This window comes from Haemorhous mexicanus, chromosome 19 (genome assembly GCF_027477595.1).
Source record: "Haemorhous mexicanus isolate bHaeMex1 chromosome 19, bHaeMex1.pri, whole genome shotgun sequence".
NCBI classification, from domain to species: Eukaryota; Metazoa; Chordata; class Aves; order Passeriformes; family Fringillidae; genus Haemorhous; species Haemorhous mexicanus.
In genome coordinates, this window is record NC_082359.1 from 10,417,534 (window position 1) to 10,435,362 (window position 17,829).

Genomic DNA, 17,829 nt, shown 5'->3' on the forward strand with positions numbered 1-17,829 from the left:
TTGAAGTGTTCAGAAGTGAAAGGATCTGAGCAGCTTTAGGAGAATCACAGAGTTTGGCAGAAATGAGATCAAGGCTCAATATTAGATTCTTCTTCCCTCTCACACCGAGTGCGACCATCTGGGCCCCTCTGAGGCTTGGAGGAGATGTGAAAAAACCACTGGGTCTGCTGGGCTGTGATTGTGTTACAGCAGCTCTTAGAGCACCAAATAATAAATTTAGTATTTAAAAAGGGTTGGTAGTGACCTGCCATGAGCACATGCTGGTTTCCCTGGGGTGTAGCTCCCAGGAGAATTCCCAGCTGGAATGTTCCAGCTGCTGTGTTACAGAGCTGCTCTCTGCTGTCCTTGCTCCTGCTGCAGATGCAGACCTGGGCCGGTGCCTTGCAGCTGATGGGCTCTACCTGTACACCACCAATTCTGTGGGCAGGGGAATCAGCAAACTGGGGTCAGGCCTGCATGGAACTCTGAGGTAAGGGACACTTCAGTGTTGGCTCTTCTGAAGAGCTGCTGGAACCCAAAGGTTCCTGATTTGGGAAACCTCTCCCAGATGTTGGAGTAGCAAAACTGGAGGATATGGAGCTTGGAAGGAGGTGATCTCTGAGGTCCCACCCAAGCCGAACCAGTCTGTGATTCCATGATATTGTGAATTTTCATTAAATGCAATTTTAATGTGTTTGGTTTCTCTTCTGAAATTCTTCTTGAGTGTGTTTTGTCTAAAATTAAAGAACAAGTTGAGGTGGAAGGGGCCTGTAGAGGCCGTTAGTTCAACCTCCGCAGCAGCAGAATTTTAAATTCAGTTTTATTTTTTAGTGTCTAGTATGCTGAGAGGGATATACTACAGACCAGTTCTGTGACTTCTTATTTATAGCTGAGTTTGTGAGTGTTTGTTTGCTAATTATGTCATTCATTAAGTAATTAGTGCAGCTGTGGCTCACTGTACCTCCTTGCTTCTTCATTGCTTGAAAACCACGAGGCTTTTTACGCTTAAAGCTTTTCACAACAAAAAATTGCTGACTTGAATAAGTTCAGTCAAAGTTCAGCACTGTGGTTGCATTGTGGTTGTTCTTTGAAATAAAACCCAAAGAAGCAGGTCAGGGTTGATGGAGTTTGAACATCCTGGTGGGTTTTTTCCAGGGGGTTTGTGTACTGCCGGAACGAGGAGCTGGAGACGGGCTGGGTGGCTTTTGGCAACGGCAAACTCCTCCATCGGCCCGTGTCCTTTGATAGCAAACCTCACTACCTGTTCCAGCTCGTGGATCAACATACCCTGCAGGTAAAGGGGACAGGAACAAAGCAGGCTGAATGAATCACACCCATTTTAGCTTTAATTGGTTTTATCCTTGAAGCTTCTTGGTTTGTGAAACTGTTTTTCTAACCCCGCCTTGAAGCGACTCTGTGGTGAATGTGGAAGTTATGGTAGAGATGTTACTGTTTGAGTGTGTCTTATATATAAATATATGTATTTATCTATAATTAGACTGTTCTGTATTATGGGGTACTGGTAGAGCATGTTCAGCCTGGAGGAGACTGAGGGGAGACCAATCCACAGCTTCCTCAGGAGGCACAGCTCCAATCTCTGCTGTCTGTGAGCAGGAACAGGACCCAGAGAACAGCTGGAGCTGTGTCAGGGCGGGGTTAGGTTGGGTCTCAGGGGAAGGTTCTTCCTCCAGAAGGTGCTGGGCACTGCTCAGGCTCCCCAGGGAATGCTCAAGGCTGCCAGAACCCCAGGAGCATTTGGACAATGCTCCCAGGGGATGCACGAGATTGCTGGGGTGTCTGTGCAGGGCCAGAGTTTGATAATGATCCCTGTGGGTCCCTTCCCTTAGGGGAGCTGAAACTTAGGATATTCCATTATTCCACTGTGGTCACTTAAAGCAATCAAACAACAGCAAAATGGGCTTTGATTTAAATCAAGAATGTGTTCTTCCTGACAGCTCTTTGTTCTTCCCCCGTCCCAAAATTCAGGTGTTGTTTCAGATCTGGTTGTGATTTGTAGATAAACAACTGTTGTCCTTTGTAAAACTGGGGTAGTTTGTTTACTTTGGGTTTTTTTTCTGCTGTGGTTTTAAGGATGGATACACACATTTATGTCCGGTGTGTTTCCTGATGCTGAGAATGTTAAGATTCCCCTTTTCTTCTCAAGTTTCAAGCAATGTTTGAGAGAAGTTGCAGAAAGTAGGTGACTCAATAGGATTTGTATTTTCCTTGTGGTACTGTGGGTTTGTTCTCCATCATTAGAGAGGAGATGATCCTTTTATTTTTAGATAGGTTAAATTTGAGATCTATGAGCTGGTTTGGATATTTGGCAAATATCACAGAATAGCTGTTGGTAATAAATCAATGTAATGCTACTACTAAGTCCAATATTAAGCCTCTTCTGCACTAACTGCATTTGATCTCTATTTATTTTTCATACTGTTCATACTTGTAAGGCCAAACTGCAAAATCTGACCTGTTAAGATGCTTTCTGTCTCATAGGTATGTCAGATAATCCCAATGCCAGTAAATCACTTCCCAGTTGGCAGCACTATGACCACCGTGCATCTTTCTTCAGATGGCACCTTTTTCTACTGGATTTGGTCTCCTGCAAGCCTCAACGAAAAAACCCCCAAAGGCCACTCTGTCTTTATGGATATTTTTGAAATTATAGTAAGCAAATCATGTGTTTTCTGTGCCTGATGTTGGTAGCATAACCCAGTTTAATTAAATATCAGCAATTTTTAATTGACATATTAGGTTTGGATATTTATGGGCGTGATCTGAATGGATTTATGTGAAATAACTGAACAGAACAGAAGGTGAACTGTCCAATTCCATCTCCAGAGGATTATTATATTTAGCAATATGAGTTCTCTTGTAGCATAAAATGTGTTTTTTATGTCAGTATTTCTGCTCAGCAGAGGAGGATGGAGTGGGATGGTGGAGCTGGAATTGGGAGGCTGTAGTAGTACAACTCATGGAAAATCCCTAATGCTCTAAATCACATCTTCATTAAGAGAGGCATTCTGCAGTAAAACATCCCTTGAACATCATGGGCTGAAGAAATCATTGCTCACACTTTTTGCCTGGAAAAACGATTGAGCCAAATGATTTGCAAGTGAAACACCACTAAGAAAAATACAAGAGGATTATGTATTTTTAAGCAGAGTTTCCTAAATAAAACTAAGTTTACGACAAGCAGTTCTGTCTTTAAGAAGAGGCATAAATAGAAGATATCCTATTAAATATCTCAAATATGTTAGATATCTTCTGTTAGATTATTCTGTTGAACCATGAAGTCACAAACAAAAAAATACTCTTGTCTTGCTTGCAGAACTTTGCTTTTGCAAGAACTTCTGTCAGCAAAGTTTCACTTTGTATTCCTGCCTGATAGAATTTGGGTGATCTCTCAGCTAGAGATTTCAACATCTAAAGTATTTTTCCCCCACTATTTTACCAGGTAGAAAATGGCATTTGTATAGCAAATCCTCTGCAGGAAAGAATTATCCTGATGAGGAAAGAGGGGGAATCTGCCAAGAGCATCAATGAGATGCTGCTGAGCCGCCTGTCCCGGTACCGCGCCTCCCCCTCGGCCACCCTGGCTGCTCTCACAGGCTCCACCATCTCCAACACCCTCAAGGAGGACCAGGCAGGTCAGAGACACTTCACTTCTCATTTCTTAACTCACACAGCATCCATCCTGCTTATTGCTGACCTCTTAAGACAGGTTAAAAAAAAAAAAAAACAACTGTGATTTCTGTCTTTTTTCCCCCAAATACGTAGTTGGAAGATCTACACAGTATTTGCTTAATGCTGGAATTATGAGTTCCTTTGCTGAATCAGGATTGTGAGGAAATGTTAGGGATGGAAAATAAGAAGTTTAGGGATGGAAAATTGGAAGAATTTTCCAATTCCATTATTGCATTAATTTGGGGAATCTGGTAGTTGCGTTTCTCTGCTTGCAGCTCAACTGGGCTTCTAATTGGTGTGTAAAAATGGCCTGCAGGTTAGAAAATGGAATTATTGCTTCACCAGTCACTGGAATATTACAAATCTGAGGTGATTTTTCACTTTTTTGAGGTTATCTGCACAGTGTTTGGGTCTTCTTTTATGGAAACAACCATAGGTAATGAGGGAATCTTCAACTGAGCTGCACTGATGCCTTTCAGGATGATCTGGAGCCTTGTTAGATTTGTCTGAAGATTTTATCCAATTTATCTTGAATTATTTCTCTTCTTCCTTCACAAGTACATGAGTTTTCTTTCTTCAATTTGAAACAATTGAAAGTATTTCCATAAAAATAAATTATACATGAAATGGCTCTGCTTCCAGGGAATTTGGCAAGGAGTTATCTCAGAGAGCTATTTTAAAGGTTGTGTTTTGCCATTTAACAACTCAAGTGCTACAGAAAAAGGAGAGTAAGTGGCTATTCTTGGCTAATTCTTGAGTCAGCACTCAAAAAGTGTTGATCAGCTGTTGCAGGAAGGAGATCATTTGGGCTGTCTATGTTTCATGAGGAGCAGGAGAATTTAAAATAGTAAATGCATAGTGAATCTCAAGTGATCTCTGGATGTGAGGAGATAATTTGGCTCCAAGTGCTTTCAATGTAATTATCACCACACAATTCTTAATAGTTTTGGTTATACCGTAATTTTTTATTTATTTTATTTTGAAGTTGTTTTCTTTAGTTGGATGACTTGTGAAACTCTTTGTAGCCTTGTGGGGATTGAATGTGTGAGGCTGGGAGGCCACAGAGAAGTCATGGATGCCCCATCCCTGGAAATGCTCAAGGCCAGGTTTATGGAGCTCTGAGCAACCTGGTCTCATGGAAGGGCTGTCCCTGTCCACGAGGTTGGAATGGGATGATCTTGATCCAAACCATTCTGGAATTCTGTAGAAACTTCTTAACAAAGCTTCTAAATATGAATTCCTTTGAAGCCCCGAGCAGAGCTCTGCCTTTGTTCTGCACAAGTGGAGTTTGTGACCTTTCTCTGGTGCACGTTACAGCTGCCAACACGAGCTGTGGGCTGCCCCTGAAGATGCTGAGGAAGACTCCAATCTACACCTGTGGCACATACCTGGTGATGCTGGTGCCACCCCCGGGGGGCTCGGGCAGCTCGGCCACGCGCTCGCTCTTCGGGGGCACCAGCGCTTTGTCCTCCTTAAAAAGTAAGTCAGGGCCATTGGTGGCAGACTGGGAGTCCTTGGCTGTCTGGGATGCAATAAACTTCTCAGGAATTGATTGGAGCTGTGTTTCTGTGTAGTTCTTGCCTCCAGCCTGGTGTTCAACATCTCGGATGGGCAGTTCACCAGCAGGGCGGATCTCATCGATGCTGCGGGCAGCTCGCTTGGACGGGGGGCTCTGGTGCCAGGGCTTGGTAAGGAATGTAGCAGTCCCTCAGATCCTAAATGATCCATCTGGGATTGAATTTGCAGTCAGAAACTCTGCAGTGGGCTGGGGTTGCATGCCCGTGGTTTAGATAAACCTTTAAAGCAAATAGTTTGGATTTATGATGTCTATAATGATGCTTTGGTCTGGTTTTGTACTAAGTTGATGTGTGAAATATTTTCCTTCTCTCAGGTGCCTGTTATGATACAATGAATAACATGATCTGGACGTGCTCCAATGATTATATTGATCAGTGGTGCAATCCTGGGAACCAGGCATTCCACTGTGTGTGCCAGAGGCTGGGAGTGAGTCACGTCATCACAGAGCCCAAAGGTGAGGGGAACCCACGAGTCAGCACTTTGTACAAAGGGGAAATGAAACAGGAGTGGCAGAGAATAAACAGACAGAAACTGCCTTGCTGTTAAAAGCTGAGTTAATTCCTGAAAAGAGTTGTAAATATTGGTCATGGTTCAGCTTTCATTTAAGAGAGGGAAAAGTACAAAGTGAGATGTGGGGAAGATTCCAGATTCTTGCTGCCTTCAGCACAATAAAAAGGTGGTTTGAGTAATCCTTTTATGCCCTGAAGTTGATTTATTGCATTTTAGAAGCAGAGGCTGATAATCCAGTCTGTGTCTATAGACAGCATTTGGACTCTCCTCTCCTTGCAGGGGATGCAACAACCACAAATGAGGTCATTAACCAGTTACTGCACCATGTTGGTGCCATGTGCATCCACCAACTCAACCTCCTGGCAGCCAGCAACAACCTCCCCATCAGCAATTTTTTGGGCAAGCAGCATCCCATTGAAGCCCATCACCTGAGCAGCATCTGTGACATTATGGAAAAGGCCATGGTCAATGGAGACACCTGCATCATCCGCTGCATCCTCGTTGTCTTCCAGGTGCAGAACCTGAAATGGGCTTCAAAACTCACATGGAAAAATGAAAAACTTGGTTTGGAGTACAGGCAGCCAGTGGTTTCATTTTTAATTCATGTTATTTAATTTTTTCTCCATTGGTATCCATGTAGTGGAAGTTGATTTAGCAGTGGTTTTGCAATATTTTATATATTCATTTAAGAGCCCTAATTTAAATACAATCTCTATAGATTAAAATAAAACACAGAGAGGTTATATCCTTCTTTCTTTGTATTTCCCCCCTCCATTTTTTGATTCAAAATCAGATTCTGACTCTAAGATTTCTAGACCCACACAAATAGTTTGAGAAACTGACTGCAGAAATTAAGTTAATGTAAGTAATGTGTATATTTTTAATATTAATATTTTTGTCTTTAATTTTTCTTAGGTGGTTTTTAAATTTTTCTTCAGCCCCCAAACTGAAAGGAACAGAGACATTGTCAGAAGGTCTGGGCTGTTACTGTGGCAGCTACTGATGGCCCCAAGGGATCAGATCTGCTCAGAAATCCAGAAGGAAGTTTGTCTGGCTATTAGGTGAATATCAACTTAACTGAGAATTTAGTTTCTTTGAAGTGTGGTGACAGATGAACATTCACATTGTATTTAGTTTAATTTTACATTAATATGAGGAAATGTAGTGTGATGGATTTTTAGACGTGATAAAATTATTACAGTTTGTGTCTGTGGAAGAAGAGATACAATGTGTTGGTCTTGATGAAACAACAAGTAGTAATTACTTTCTTTTAATTTGTTTCTATTTTACTTGCTTTCTTAAGGATTTTTTTTTAATGTTTATTATAAAATAGCTGCTAAATTCGAGCAGAGTTTCTTGAAATGAGTTCCTTATTTGGCTGCTGTGCTTGTCAGGGAAAGGCACAGCTGGTGTTGGCAGCTCTTACCTCAGTGGTAACACTGAGTTCTCCTGAACAAAAGGAACATCAGGAGAAGCAGAATTAATGATACTGGAGGGGTTAATGGTACTGGAGGGGTTAATGATACTTGAGCAATGCTCTGGGACTGAAGGCCCAGGGGGAAAAAAAAGTGTGGTTGTATCTCCTGAAAAGGAGATAATGGAAACCTGAGGGCCAAGGAATGCTGGCTCCAGTGTGCCAAGGATAAACAGAACCTGCATTTTCCAGTGGGAAGTGCTCCAGAGGTTGAGAACAAAATCTTTTGAAGATCAACCTGCATTTTCTTGGTGTGAATCACAACATTCCAAATTTTTGTGGCTCTGTGCAACTCTTGAGTGAAGAATAGTTTGGCTCAGGAGCATTACCTGGCATTTTCAGGGCTGTGCTTTCTGACAGGGAAAATTGTCTCCTGTCACCTGCATGGATACCTTGTAATACCTGTGTGTTCCTGTGCCTTGTTCAACAGCTCCAGGGGGGGCACTGGGTGATGTTTCCTTCCTCCTGTTTCCTCCTTGGGGGATTCTGGTGCCAGTGGAGCCCTCAAAGGGAGCTGGCAATGTGTGATAACTTTTCCTGAGGTTTCTATCAGAGTGGATCAGCATGAGCCAGAGGGAAGGAAGCTGCAGTAATCTCTGCTCACAGTGTGAAGCTGAAAAACATCTCAGTTTTCTTTTCTGTTACTGAAAAAGAAAAGGGAAAGGAAATGGCAAAGTTGCATAATGATTTCAGCACTTCAGACAGGCATGAAGTGCTCCTTTGAAGTGATTGTGATCTCAGTGGGGGAATTCACACAGAAAGGACAGAGTTCATCACAAGTTAGAGGGAAAAAGTCTCCACCTGGAATGTTTCTGCGGAGCTGGGGTGTTCCTGAAATGCTCCTTCCAGAATCTTCTGTGTAGCTTAAACTAAGACTTCTATAGAGCCAGTCTCCAAAAAGTACAAAGCTGTAGCAGTAGTGATTCCTGATTATTGTGTTTGTATTTTCCACTGTTCTTAGCACAGAGAAGCCTCAGCTCTTAGCCCATCACCAGTTTTTAAGGGTTTTCTCTGAGCCATCATAATTTTTCCTGATATCTCTGTTTCTTAACAAACTGATTGTGCTGCCCTTTGTGCAAGTGATGAATGGGGAGTTTTCCAGAGGGAAGCAAATAGCTCTTGGAGAAGCTTTGGGATGTAAACAATAAAATATAATTGATTACAAGAGATTCTTGGAGAAAACAGCTGCTTATGTCTTAATATTGATGTTAAAATCTGGAGGATGCTCTTCTAAACCTTTACACAGACATTGTAAATGTTCCATCAGATGCTGAGTGTGTGGTGCCATTTGTCACATGTCCACTGAAATGGTTTTGTTCACTTCTAAATCCATCAAGTAATGCATGGTTTTATTTTTTCCTTAGCTCTGGTTTAAATATCTTGTATCCTGGAGAAGCAGAAATCAATAATTTATTGAAATTGGTCTTAACTGAAGGTGAGAATGTCTTATTGCCAGGTGAGAGTGGGGATTTCTGAAAGCAAAAAAATCAAAGTACATCTCTAGCTTAGAGAGAGAACAGTGTGGGATATTGAGCACTACTCTGCTTTAAATCCATGCTTTTGTGGGAAATTCTGGAATGCTCCAAAAGGCTGCATGGCCTAGGATAGGTCAGGTGGAGAAAAGGAATATTTGCAAGTACCCAGTGATGGGTACTTGCATCAGAGGTGATGTTAGACCTGAGTGGAGGGGGAATAATGTCCTGGAGTTCACCAGGAAATGGGAATCTGGCCTTGGAAGCAGCTGATGCTCAGTAATTTGTTAGTTCACAGGAACGTGTTGGAGCTCAGTGCTGGGAATTTCCAACAGTGCCATGGGCAGGGAAAGTGCTCCCAGTCTGGGCCAGCAGCTCTGGTCACCCTGGGAATGCAACCATTCCTGAGCTCCAATCTGTGTTAAATGAGGTATTGGGGAAAAAAAATCTCTTCTGTAAAATGCTGCTTTGCAAAGGTTGATTTCCCTTTCAGGAGAGAGGAACAGTGGCCTCTCCCAGCTCCGGGATGTTATCCTGACCAATTTAGCTGAGCAGCTGCAGAACAACAGATTTGGAAGTGAAGATGATGATCATTATAGGTAAAAAGCCTCTGTTTATAGGGTATTTTTCTGTTACTTGCTTGAGGTGAACTTGCAGGAACTTCTAGAATTGCTTGGTGTGTTCCTGCAGTGTGACCTGAATTTGGTTTGTGTCTGTGGGGGGAGGTTTCATTAGGGTGGGGGAGAGATTTGATGTTTTAGGGCAAACTTTGGATGCTTCTGTGCCCAGACTGGGTTTGGAATTCCTTGTTCTTTGCCATGTTCTTGGTAAATTTGAATGATAATTTGATAAAGATGATTTTATAGCATTTCTCTGTATATCATAGGTGACTTTCCAGCAGTAAAACTGCCAGTCTCAAGTACCTGTTCAAGTTGGGAGGAGTCTTTTCTAGGAGCCCTAAGAAATCACAGATTAACATCAGCACAGTGCAGCAACCCCCTGGAAATCTGTTGTACTTATTGTTAAACATTTCAGCCTTGGGGCCTTTTGTGTCTGAATTTGAAGTTTGATCCTTGTTTAGGTTTCCCATATTGTGGGATTCAGCTTGCAGAGTGAGCTGAGCTGTACAAAATGCACAGTAATTAATGATTTACATTTTCCACCTTTCTTGCCTCTCCTGAAGACTCAATGATGAGCTCTTGCACTACATCCTCAAGATTGTTGTCCGAGAATCTTGTGTCTTAATCACCAAGTGCCAAACTGTATCTAAAGATGACTTTCAAAGGCTTCTTTCAACCGTGCCTGTAAGTGAAATGTGTTTTGATAAAAGTATTTCTGCCTTTGGCTTTTTTTCTTCCTTGAATCCATCCTCTTCACTGTGTACAAGGAGGTGAAACTTGTATAGTTATGTCTTAAATCCAGGAGAGGAATTGTCTTTTGTTTGTGCTGTGCAGGGAAGAAAACAATAATTTCTCACAGCAAAGGAAGTTATTCAGTAATGCTGGAATGGGTTTATACATGGATTTATTTCCTGGTTGCTGTTCAGTTTAAGTGAAGTTTGTGGATCTCAATATTCAATACAGCTTAAAGATTCAAACATGCAGTTGTGTGTTGTGGTTTGTACAGACTGAAAGAGTTACCAGTGACAGGAATGAGGTAAAGCTGACATTTGATGGTAGAACTATGGGGCAGGTGTTTTCAGCAGGATCAGCTCCCTGAGACAGGCAGGTTGAGCTTCCATAAAAACACTGGGAGGGGACAGGATGTCCTGGCCTGTGGGGGGAAGGAGGAGTGGCATGGAACCATCACCTTCAGGAGTGTGAATTGCATTTATCTCTCTGGTGGCACAATCTTTTCAGAATTAATTAATCCTTAGAGTCCCTGAATATTGCTGTAATGTTCCAAACCTGAACAGAGTTATGCTGCCTCTTTATATTTTTGTGAGTTACTTCACAAAATTCAGCATTTTGCAACCGGTTTCTTTCCTTCAATATATAAAATTATTTCTTTGTTCTTTCTTTTCTTCTTCCTCAACTTTTTTTTTTTTTTTCCTCTCTCCAACTTCCAAGTCTGAGGTTTGCCTGACTCAGGGTTGATGAAGGGTTTGGATAATGCAAAGTTTTACTTATTTGTGTTCAAGGCTGCGTCCTCGTGCTTGCGGTACCTGATGGCTGTGCAGAACCATCTCCTCAGTAACACTATTTTGATTAAACCTGATGACAATGATGACAGTGACAGCTCCTTGCAGGGAGAGACATTGAAGGTACAGGTAAACACCAAGTTTTATTCTAGTATGGCTCTCTCCAGTCTGTGTGCCTGTGACACCTTGTTCCTGCAGTGTGTTTGCTGTTTGCTGGTGGTTCTTTTTCTTTTTGATAGAGTTAAATAGCTGGAGAACAGGGAAAAACAGTTCAAAATTTGCAGTTATTTTGTGTTCAGGATTACAGCTTGCATTCCCTATTATCAGTGAGAGCAGACACTTCCCTGCCTAAATATATGTATAATGAGATTTTAAGTAGATTTTAATTAGTGTGTGCTGGAAAGATTGCTGACATGGGAATTTCCTTTCCTGGACATGTTACCCCAGACACTTTTTCCTCTCCAAATCACTCAGGTGGTCCTTGAAAAAAATATTATTAAATAAATAGAAAAAGGTATTATTTGCCTTACCTGGCTTCTGCTTTTTTGCAGTTTAAACAAACAAAGCTTGTGTACAGCCACTTCCATCATTTGTCTGAAACAGAGAGACTAAAGTTTGTGGCAAGGAAGCTGTTAGAGAACAGGCTTTGGTTGGTAGAAGTTTATTAAAATGCTGCATTTCACAGTGCTTCATCCAGCTCCCAGGTTTGCCCTGGAGTGCAGGTTGTCTGCTCATAATAATACTTCCCTAATGGAATTGATTTCTGAATTTCTGGTATTTTGCTAAGCCAGTTTTCTCTGCTGCTCTTTGAGGCTGTGTGTGTTTGTGAGCTGCTGCAGTTGGAAGTGATTTGTTCAGGCTCATTGAGTAAATGCTAAATATTGGAGTATTTTTCTTGTCTCACTATTCACGCCGTGTTCATTGTTCAGTTTCTCTCTCTGCAGTGCTCCTCATCCCTGCTAGGACATTGTGTCACCAGTCCTGTACCTTGGCTGGCTCTCAGCTCTCTCCTGTGCTGGACTTGGGGCTTCCTTCCCTCTAGAAACTGGATGTGCATCCTGTAAAACATGCACCTAGTTTCTCCCAGCACTTTGGGGCTTAACATTAATCAAATTTAAGTCTTGGATGAATCTCCTGCTGCAGGCCTGCCAGGTCACATTATCATTCTTTTCATTTGGAAATCCATCTTTTTGTTCTGTTGTCCTTTTTCGGGGGGATTCCCTAAGAATTTAAGTATCCTGTAACTCTTTTTTTTTACATAGGAACTCAAGACCAGCATTTTGTCTCTTGCCACACAAATTCTGACAGGATGTGATGAAGTCTTAGAAATGCTGCAACAAGTCACTACAGCACTAATTAACAGTGACATTTCTGACAGGGAGCAAAGGTAAGACAAGTGGGAGGATCCTAATTTGGAAACAGGGAACTGCTGCTCTTTGTGGCTTACTGTACAAGCACAGTTAGCATTAATTATTCTTTATCACTTCATATTTGAGCTTTGAATGCACAGGAACTGTTTCTTCTTGCAGTAATTGTTTAGCACTCAGCTGGCAGAGAATTTAGAATCACTCTCTGTGTCAGTCCTGATCATCTGGAGGAAGCTCAAATTGAGAAGGTTTTAGTCAGTTATAATGGTATTTATGAGTAGGATACCTGGAAATAAACTGTAATTAGCTGGGAACACTCCTGTAAGCTAGAGCAATCTGTTTATTTTTAAATTTCTGATTATTACATCCCTAGGAGCTGGATTAGATATTTATGCATGACAATCCCTGGGTGTTGTTTTATATCCCACATATTCCATCACCTGCCCTTCCCTCTCTCCCCTCCTATTAAAAATACACCTTGGGAATGGGGTGGAAACAAAAGCTGTGAACTTTTCTCTCCTCAAACAAACAGCTCCCTGTCCCAGCTGTGTTCCAGGTTTCACTTTCTGCTTCTTTCTGCCTGCAAGATTAGTTGTGTTTATTGACAACACACAATTCCTGGGTGATATTTTCATATGAGTTCGTGTTCAAATATATTTTTGTAGCTGCAGATCCTTTTCAAGTCCTTTGAGCTCCATGTGCTGGGAGCTGATATCCACACTGGTGCATTTGTGTTTGATGGGGACTTTCATCCTGTGCCCAGGGGAGCTTATCCTTCTCTGAGTAATTATTAAACTGTTGATTTACTGTCTCTGCTCTCAGATTGTTCAGTAAAAATTGTCAGCAATTCAAGGTCACTGGCACTTGGGAGAAATTGTAGTGGTTTCAAGATTGTTTGGGGGATTTTGTTAATATAATACAAACATTCTCTGCTGGATTTTGAGTTGCTGTTACAAGATGAAACAGAAGTGACTAAAAGCAGAAGTGCTGCTCTATGAAAAGTTGTTCCTCTGTAACTTTGGTTCTCCTTCCAGGTTGAAAGGCCTGGAGCAGATCACAAAGGCCACCATGCTTGGCCACCTGCTGCCTGTGCTGCTGACATCCCTGATGCACCCAAACCTGCAGACCCTGACCATGGCTGATGCCCTGATGCCTCAGCTGGTGCAGCTGGTCCTTTACACCAGCCAGGTATGGGCTCTGTGCCACCCTGGGCTGCCCAGGGCCAAACCTGGGGCCTGCAGCCTCCAAAATGCTGCTCAGCTTCCTCCAGGCACTCATCCACACCCCAGAGTTCAGAGTTTCTCAGCAGCTGCCAAAGCTGCTGATGCTGAATGTTAAATTTGACTGCTCCAGGAGCTACTCAGTCATGATTTATTGTCAATAACAGCAATAATTGTTAATTATTTCAGTAATGAGCTCTTAAAATGCTTTACAGTTTGCATGTCCCTAACACTGTGTATTTTGGGCCACAGACTGCACTGCTGCTTAAAACCCAGTCTCCAGTTTTCTCAGAACTGAACAGTTCCCCCAGTTGTGCTCCAGAGCAGAAAGGGAAGCAGTTACCTGATGAGAGGTGATTTTCTTTACATTTGGGTCTTTTCATGGGATAAACTGAACTATAATGTCTATTTGACCATTGCTGTGGGATAAAGCAGCAGGTTTTAATTTGAATTAATGTTTAAAGGTGTGCTGGAATGATTTCTAAGGCTTTCTCAGTTTTATATAAGCTTTTGCAAAAGGCAGTTAGTTCCAAATTTTGTTCTGTATATAGAATTAAACTATTAATAACTTCAGGTTGTTTACACAGAGTATGGTTTGTTCTGTTTTTTTTCCTCGTCTCAAGCATTAGAAATTAAATCTAAATGTTTCTCTCTCAATAAATTAGGCTAGGGAGGACCATCAGGAGAAAATGTAAATTGCTCTGGCAGCATGAGATACAGAATTAAAACCATTGCAAAGCTATTAAATGGTTTAATTTACAGAGAAATAACATTTTTAACTCCTGCCTTTAAATGCTGTGTCTCAGCTCAAGGTTTTCCAGCTCCTGCTTAGGAACAGAAACAGACAACTAAAATCAAATAAAAATGCTTATTTGCAGCATTGGAGAATTTGCAATACTAAAGAATTCATGATAATGGGATTTTTTGTGAATAAGAGTATATGTAATATATGAATAATGATAATAATATATGTAATACATGAATTCCCTCAATACAGTCATGCCTAAAACCAGGAGTCACTTCCTTGTCTCTGTGTGAGAGGTGATTTTTAAGTACTTTATTGAATGACAGAAATCTCTGTGCTGTATTTTAGGCCAAATTTCTCACTCTAATTTCAGGATGCTGGAAGAGAAGGAGGAGCCAGGATTCCTGACTGGTTTGAAGATCCCTGCTCCCTGGGCTGCTGGCAAGACTGTGGAGACAGTGCATCCTGTCAGGGATAACTATAAATTTAAGGAGACTGTCCACATTCCAGGAGCCCGCTGTTTGTATCTTAGATTTGACAACAGATGCTCCTCCCAGTATGATTATGACAAGGTAAGCAAGGGCCAGCTCAGCACCTCTGCAGTGAGGGAATTCCCTCAAAAATGTGGGAGCTCTGCCATGGGACAAGTGTGGGAGGCTCCAGGGATTGGGGGATTGAGGGATGGTTTGGGTTGGTTTTTCCTCTCAGAAATTCTGTCAGTTCTGGTTTTTTTTAAGAAAATTATCTCAGGCTGGCTCAGACTGTCCAAGTTTGACTTTTCTCATTTTTACTCATGTTCAGTTTTCCTTATTTCCTAAATTTTAATCCAGCTGCCTCCTTTGATCAGCACAGTTGGTTTAAACTGGGTGGAGCTGGAGAGGTTCCTTTTTCCCTGATAATAAAGAACTTGTTTACCTGGGTCAATAGGAACAAATATTTTAATTTTAAGAAAACAACCAATAGCACTTATCCACTTTGTATTATCAGAGGGCTGCTTGTGCTGCTTGCTGAGTGCTGGTGTTTATTCTTTGGCATAGAGCAAGTCCTGATGCTCATAAATAACTAATGGGAGTATCTTTAATTAGTAATGGGTGACATTGATATTGAACTCCCCCAAAAAACCCTGATCCCACCAGAGTCACTGACAAAACTTTGGCTTTGCTGGGAGCAGGATCAGCCCCTCACTGCTAGGGAAGGAGTTTGTTCTCTGCCTCAGGGCTGGCAGTCAGGATTGCTCCTGCTCTGCTCCCAGCCCTGCTGTGTGAGCAGGGACCAAGCCCCTGCATTCCCTGTGTGCCTCAGTTTCCCCATCTGTAAAATGGGGATAATAATACTTAACCCTGCTGCCCTCACCGAGCCTGTGAGGATCGGTTCACGTGCGTGGAGCGCTTCGAGAGTCGAAGGCGCGGTGGAAGTGCTAAGTATTATTATTATTATTAGGTTTTCTTGTTTTTCTCTTACAGTCTAACAGTGTATTTTATGTTTTGAAGTTGGTGATCTATGCTGGTCCTAGCACAAACAGTAGGAAGGTTGCTGAGTATGGAGGCAATACACTGGGATATGGCAGCCGTAGTGTCTTAGGAACGGGGTGGCCCAAGGACTTAGTGAAGGTACAGTATTCCCATGCACCTCTCTCTCCCATAGAAAATTCCCTTTGGAAACCATGCCCAGCCCATTTTACCCTCATAGCTATGCATTCCAAGCTTTTAAGTGTACAGTTATCCATGATGAGATCCCTGCTCAGTGAACTGTTGTGTCCTTGGGGGAGAACTTTAAACTCAGCTCTGTGTTCCGTGTGATGCTTCCCTTGGAGTTTGTTTTGTGTCTTTCTGGAATTCCTGATGGAGATGTTTGAGTCCTGCAGTCTCTAATGGCATTGCTCTTCTCCTAAGTACACCCTCCTAGGAGAAGTTCTAGGCAGATTCTCTTAAAGTCAATTTTTTGGAAAATAACCCCCAAATACATCAAGTGGCAAGTGTAACAAATAAAATCCAACCACTTCTGTTGGATTTTAAAATTTCATTGGTGCTTTTGGCAGTAAAGCTAAGAAGAATCTCTCAAACTTCTTGAAACCTCAGCATTTCAGTGCTTTGGCAGTGTGTCCCCTCACACTCTCTGCAGCGTGTTTTTATTTTTATTTAATATTTATTTGTGCTGCTGCATTGTCCCACTCGGAAAACTGGGCTTATTTACATGACAGAAACACCTTGTGGAAAGAAATCAAGAGGTGATAAACTGGAAGGCAATTTCAGACAAGAACTCAATTGTTCACAATTAAGGGAATTTGGTTTATTTTTCACATATAGGTTTTGATGCTGTTCTTTTAGCAAGCTCCTTGATTAATTTGTTGTCATTTTTCCAATTGAAGAGCTTGTCTGTCTTCCTTCAGGAAGAGAATTGTTAATTATTTCCTGGTTTCTTGCGGATAAACAGTGAAAATCAAGGCTAAATAACACACTGATAATTTCTGCTTTTGATTTTACAGCCATGGTGGCTTTTTTTTTGTTTTTCTGTAGTCAGCTAGCAGCAAAATTAAGTTTTCCACTAAAAGACACATTTACAAAAAGGAAAAAAAATCAGAATATTTCGTTAGAGATAAAAACAACCCCCAGATAACTGTCATTAAAAGTCATCACCACTTGTGTGAAAAGCCTGTTTATCTGCCTCAGCCATTAAATCTGTTTTCTTTTTTCCCCCCTTCCTGCCGTGGATGTGTGAAGGTGGAAGGAGACACAGTCACCTTCTCCTTCGAGATGCGGAGCGGGCGCGAGCACAACACCCCGGACAAAGCCATGTGGGGCTTTGCCTGCACTGTCCGAGCACAGGTATCCAGGGGGAGGATCCCAGGGGAGAGCTTCAGCTTCCACTGCCTCCTGCCTGCCACAGCACATTCCAGTTCCAGGGAAATGTGCTTCCAGCTTGGCAGTTGGAGATGGAAACCAGCAGTGACTGGTTTGGGCAGTGAGACAGATCGGGTGTTGGCAATGAAAGGAACCTGAGTTTGGGATGCAGAGATCCCTGCACTTAGGGGTTCATGGAGATAGTTGTTATCAAATATGTCTTATCTATCTCCTGAAGCCACTCCAGGATTTCTTTATAACAACCTGAAAATCAGAAGTCCTGAGGAAATAATGATTCCAGCCCATGAGGAAGACAGGGGAGGGATTCTGGGATCAAACACAGGGAATCTTGAATCCCACTACAAGTTGGGGTGACTGAACCAAGAATAACTTTACCTGTTCCTTCTTGGTTCAGAAAAATAATGTTTCAATGCCTTACTTCTTGTCTTGAGTTGTTCTTATAAGTTGCTGATAATTGTTAAGCATTTTTTGTTTAAGAGTTAAGATTGATATCGAGCTGTATCTTACATTTGGAAGATTATATATAAAATCTCCTATCTTGAATCTATTGGAAAGGACTCCCTGGTGGATTGCTTGAACTTCTCCCTGTTCCTGCTGCAGGAATCCTCAGAGGATGTGTCAGGAGGTTTGCCATTCCTGGTTGACCTGGCCCTGGGCCTCTCTGTGCTGGCCTGTTCCATGCTGAGGATTTTGTACAATGGGCCAGAAATTACCAAAGATGAAGAAACCTGTCAAGAGCTCTTAAGATCTAAACTTTTACAAAGGTAAAAAAAAAAATCAATTTTAATCTGAC

The 17,829-nt window shown here is 41.9% G+C and overlaps 1 protein-coding gene across 5 annotated transcripts in view; it reads left to right on the plus strand.

Moving 5' to 3' along the window:
- The window catches only part of HECTD4 (HECT domain E3 ubiquitin protein ligase 4), a 65,761-nt gene that overhangs the window by 13,869 nt on the left and 34,063 nt on the right, over nucleotides 1-17,829 (plus strand). Inside the window, exons 5-24 of one of the 5 annotated variants that reach the window (XM_059863426.1) lie at nucleotides 361-469; nucleotides 1,135-1,273; nucleotides 2,479-2,649; nucleotides 3,440-3,632; nucleotides 4,987-5,148; nucleotides 5,244-5,357; nucleotides 5,561-5,701; nucleotides 6,037-6,269; nucleotides 6,673-6,818; nucleotides 8,596-8,666; nucleotides 9,197-9,302; nucleotides 9,887-10,007; nucleotides 10,844-10,972; nucleotides 12,106-12,230; nucleotides 13,245-13,398; nucleotides 13,683-13,783; nucleotides 14,549-14,747; nucleotides 15,639-15,785; nucleotides 16,896-17,000; nucleotides 17,637-17,800. In XM_059863426.1, coding sequence (XP_059719409.1) covers nucleotides 361-469; nucleotides 1,135-1,273; nucleotides 2,479-2,649; nucleotides 3,440-3,632; nucleotides 4,987-5,148; nucleotides 5,244-5,357; nucleotides 5,561-5,701; nucleotides 6,037-6,269; nucleotides 6,673-6,818; nucleotides 8,596-8,666; nucleotides 9,197-9,302; nucleotides 9,887-10,007; nucleotides 10,844-10,972; nucleotides 12,106-12,230; nucleotides 13,245-13,398; nucleotides 13,683-13,783; nucleotides 14,549-14,747; nucleotides 15,639-15,785; nucleotides 16,896-17,000; nucleotides 17,637-17,800 — 2,830 coding nt within the window. Of the gene's footprint in view, nucleotides 1-360; nucleotides 470-1,134; nucleotides 1,274-2,478; nucleotides 2,650-3,439; nucleotides 3,633-4,986; nucleotides 5,149-5,243; nucleotides 5,358-5,560; nucleotides 5,702-6,036; nucleotides 6,270-6,672; nucleotides 6,819-8,595; nucleotides 8,667-9,196; nucleotides 9,303-9,886; nucleotides 10,008-10,843; nucleotides 10,973-12,105; nucleotides 12,231-13,244; nucleotides 13,399-13,682; nucleotides 13,784-14,548; nucleotides 14,748-15,638; nucleotides 15,786-16,895; nucleotides 17,001-17,636; nucleotides 17,801-17,829 lie in introns of those variants that run through there. The other 4 variants (XM_059863427.1, XM_059863428.1, XM_059863429.1 and 1 more) reach the window with 4 other exon arrangements.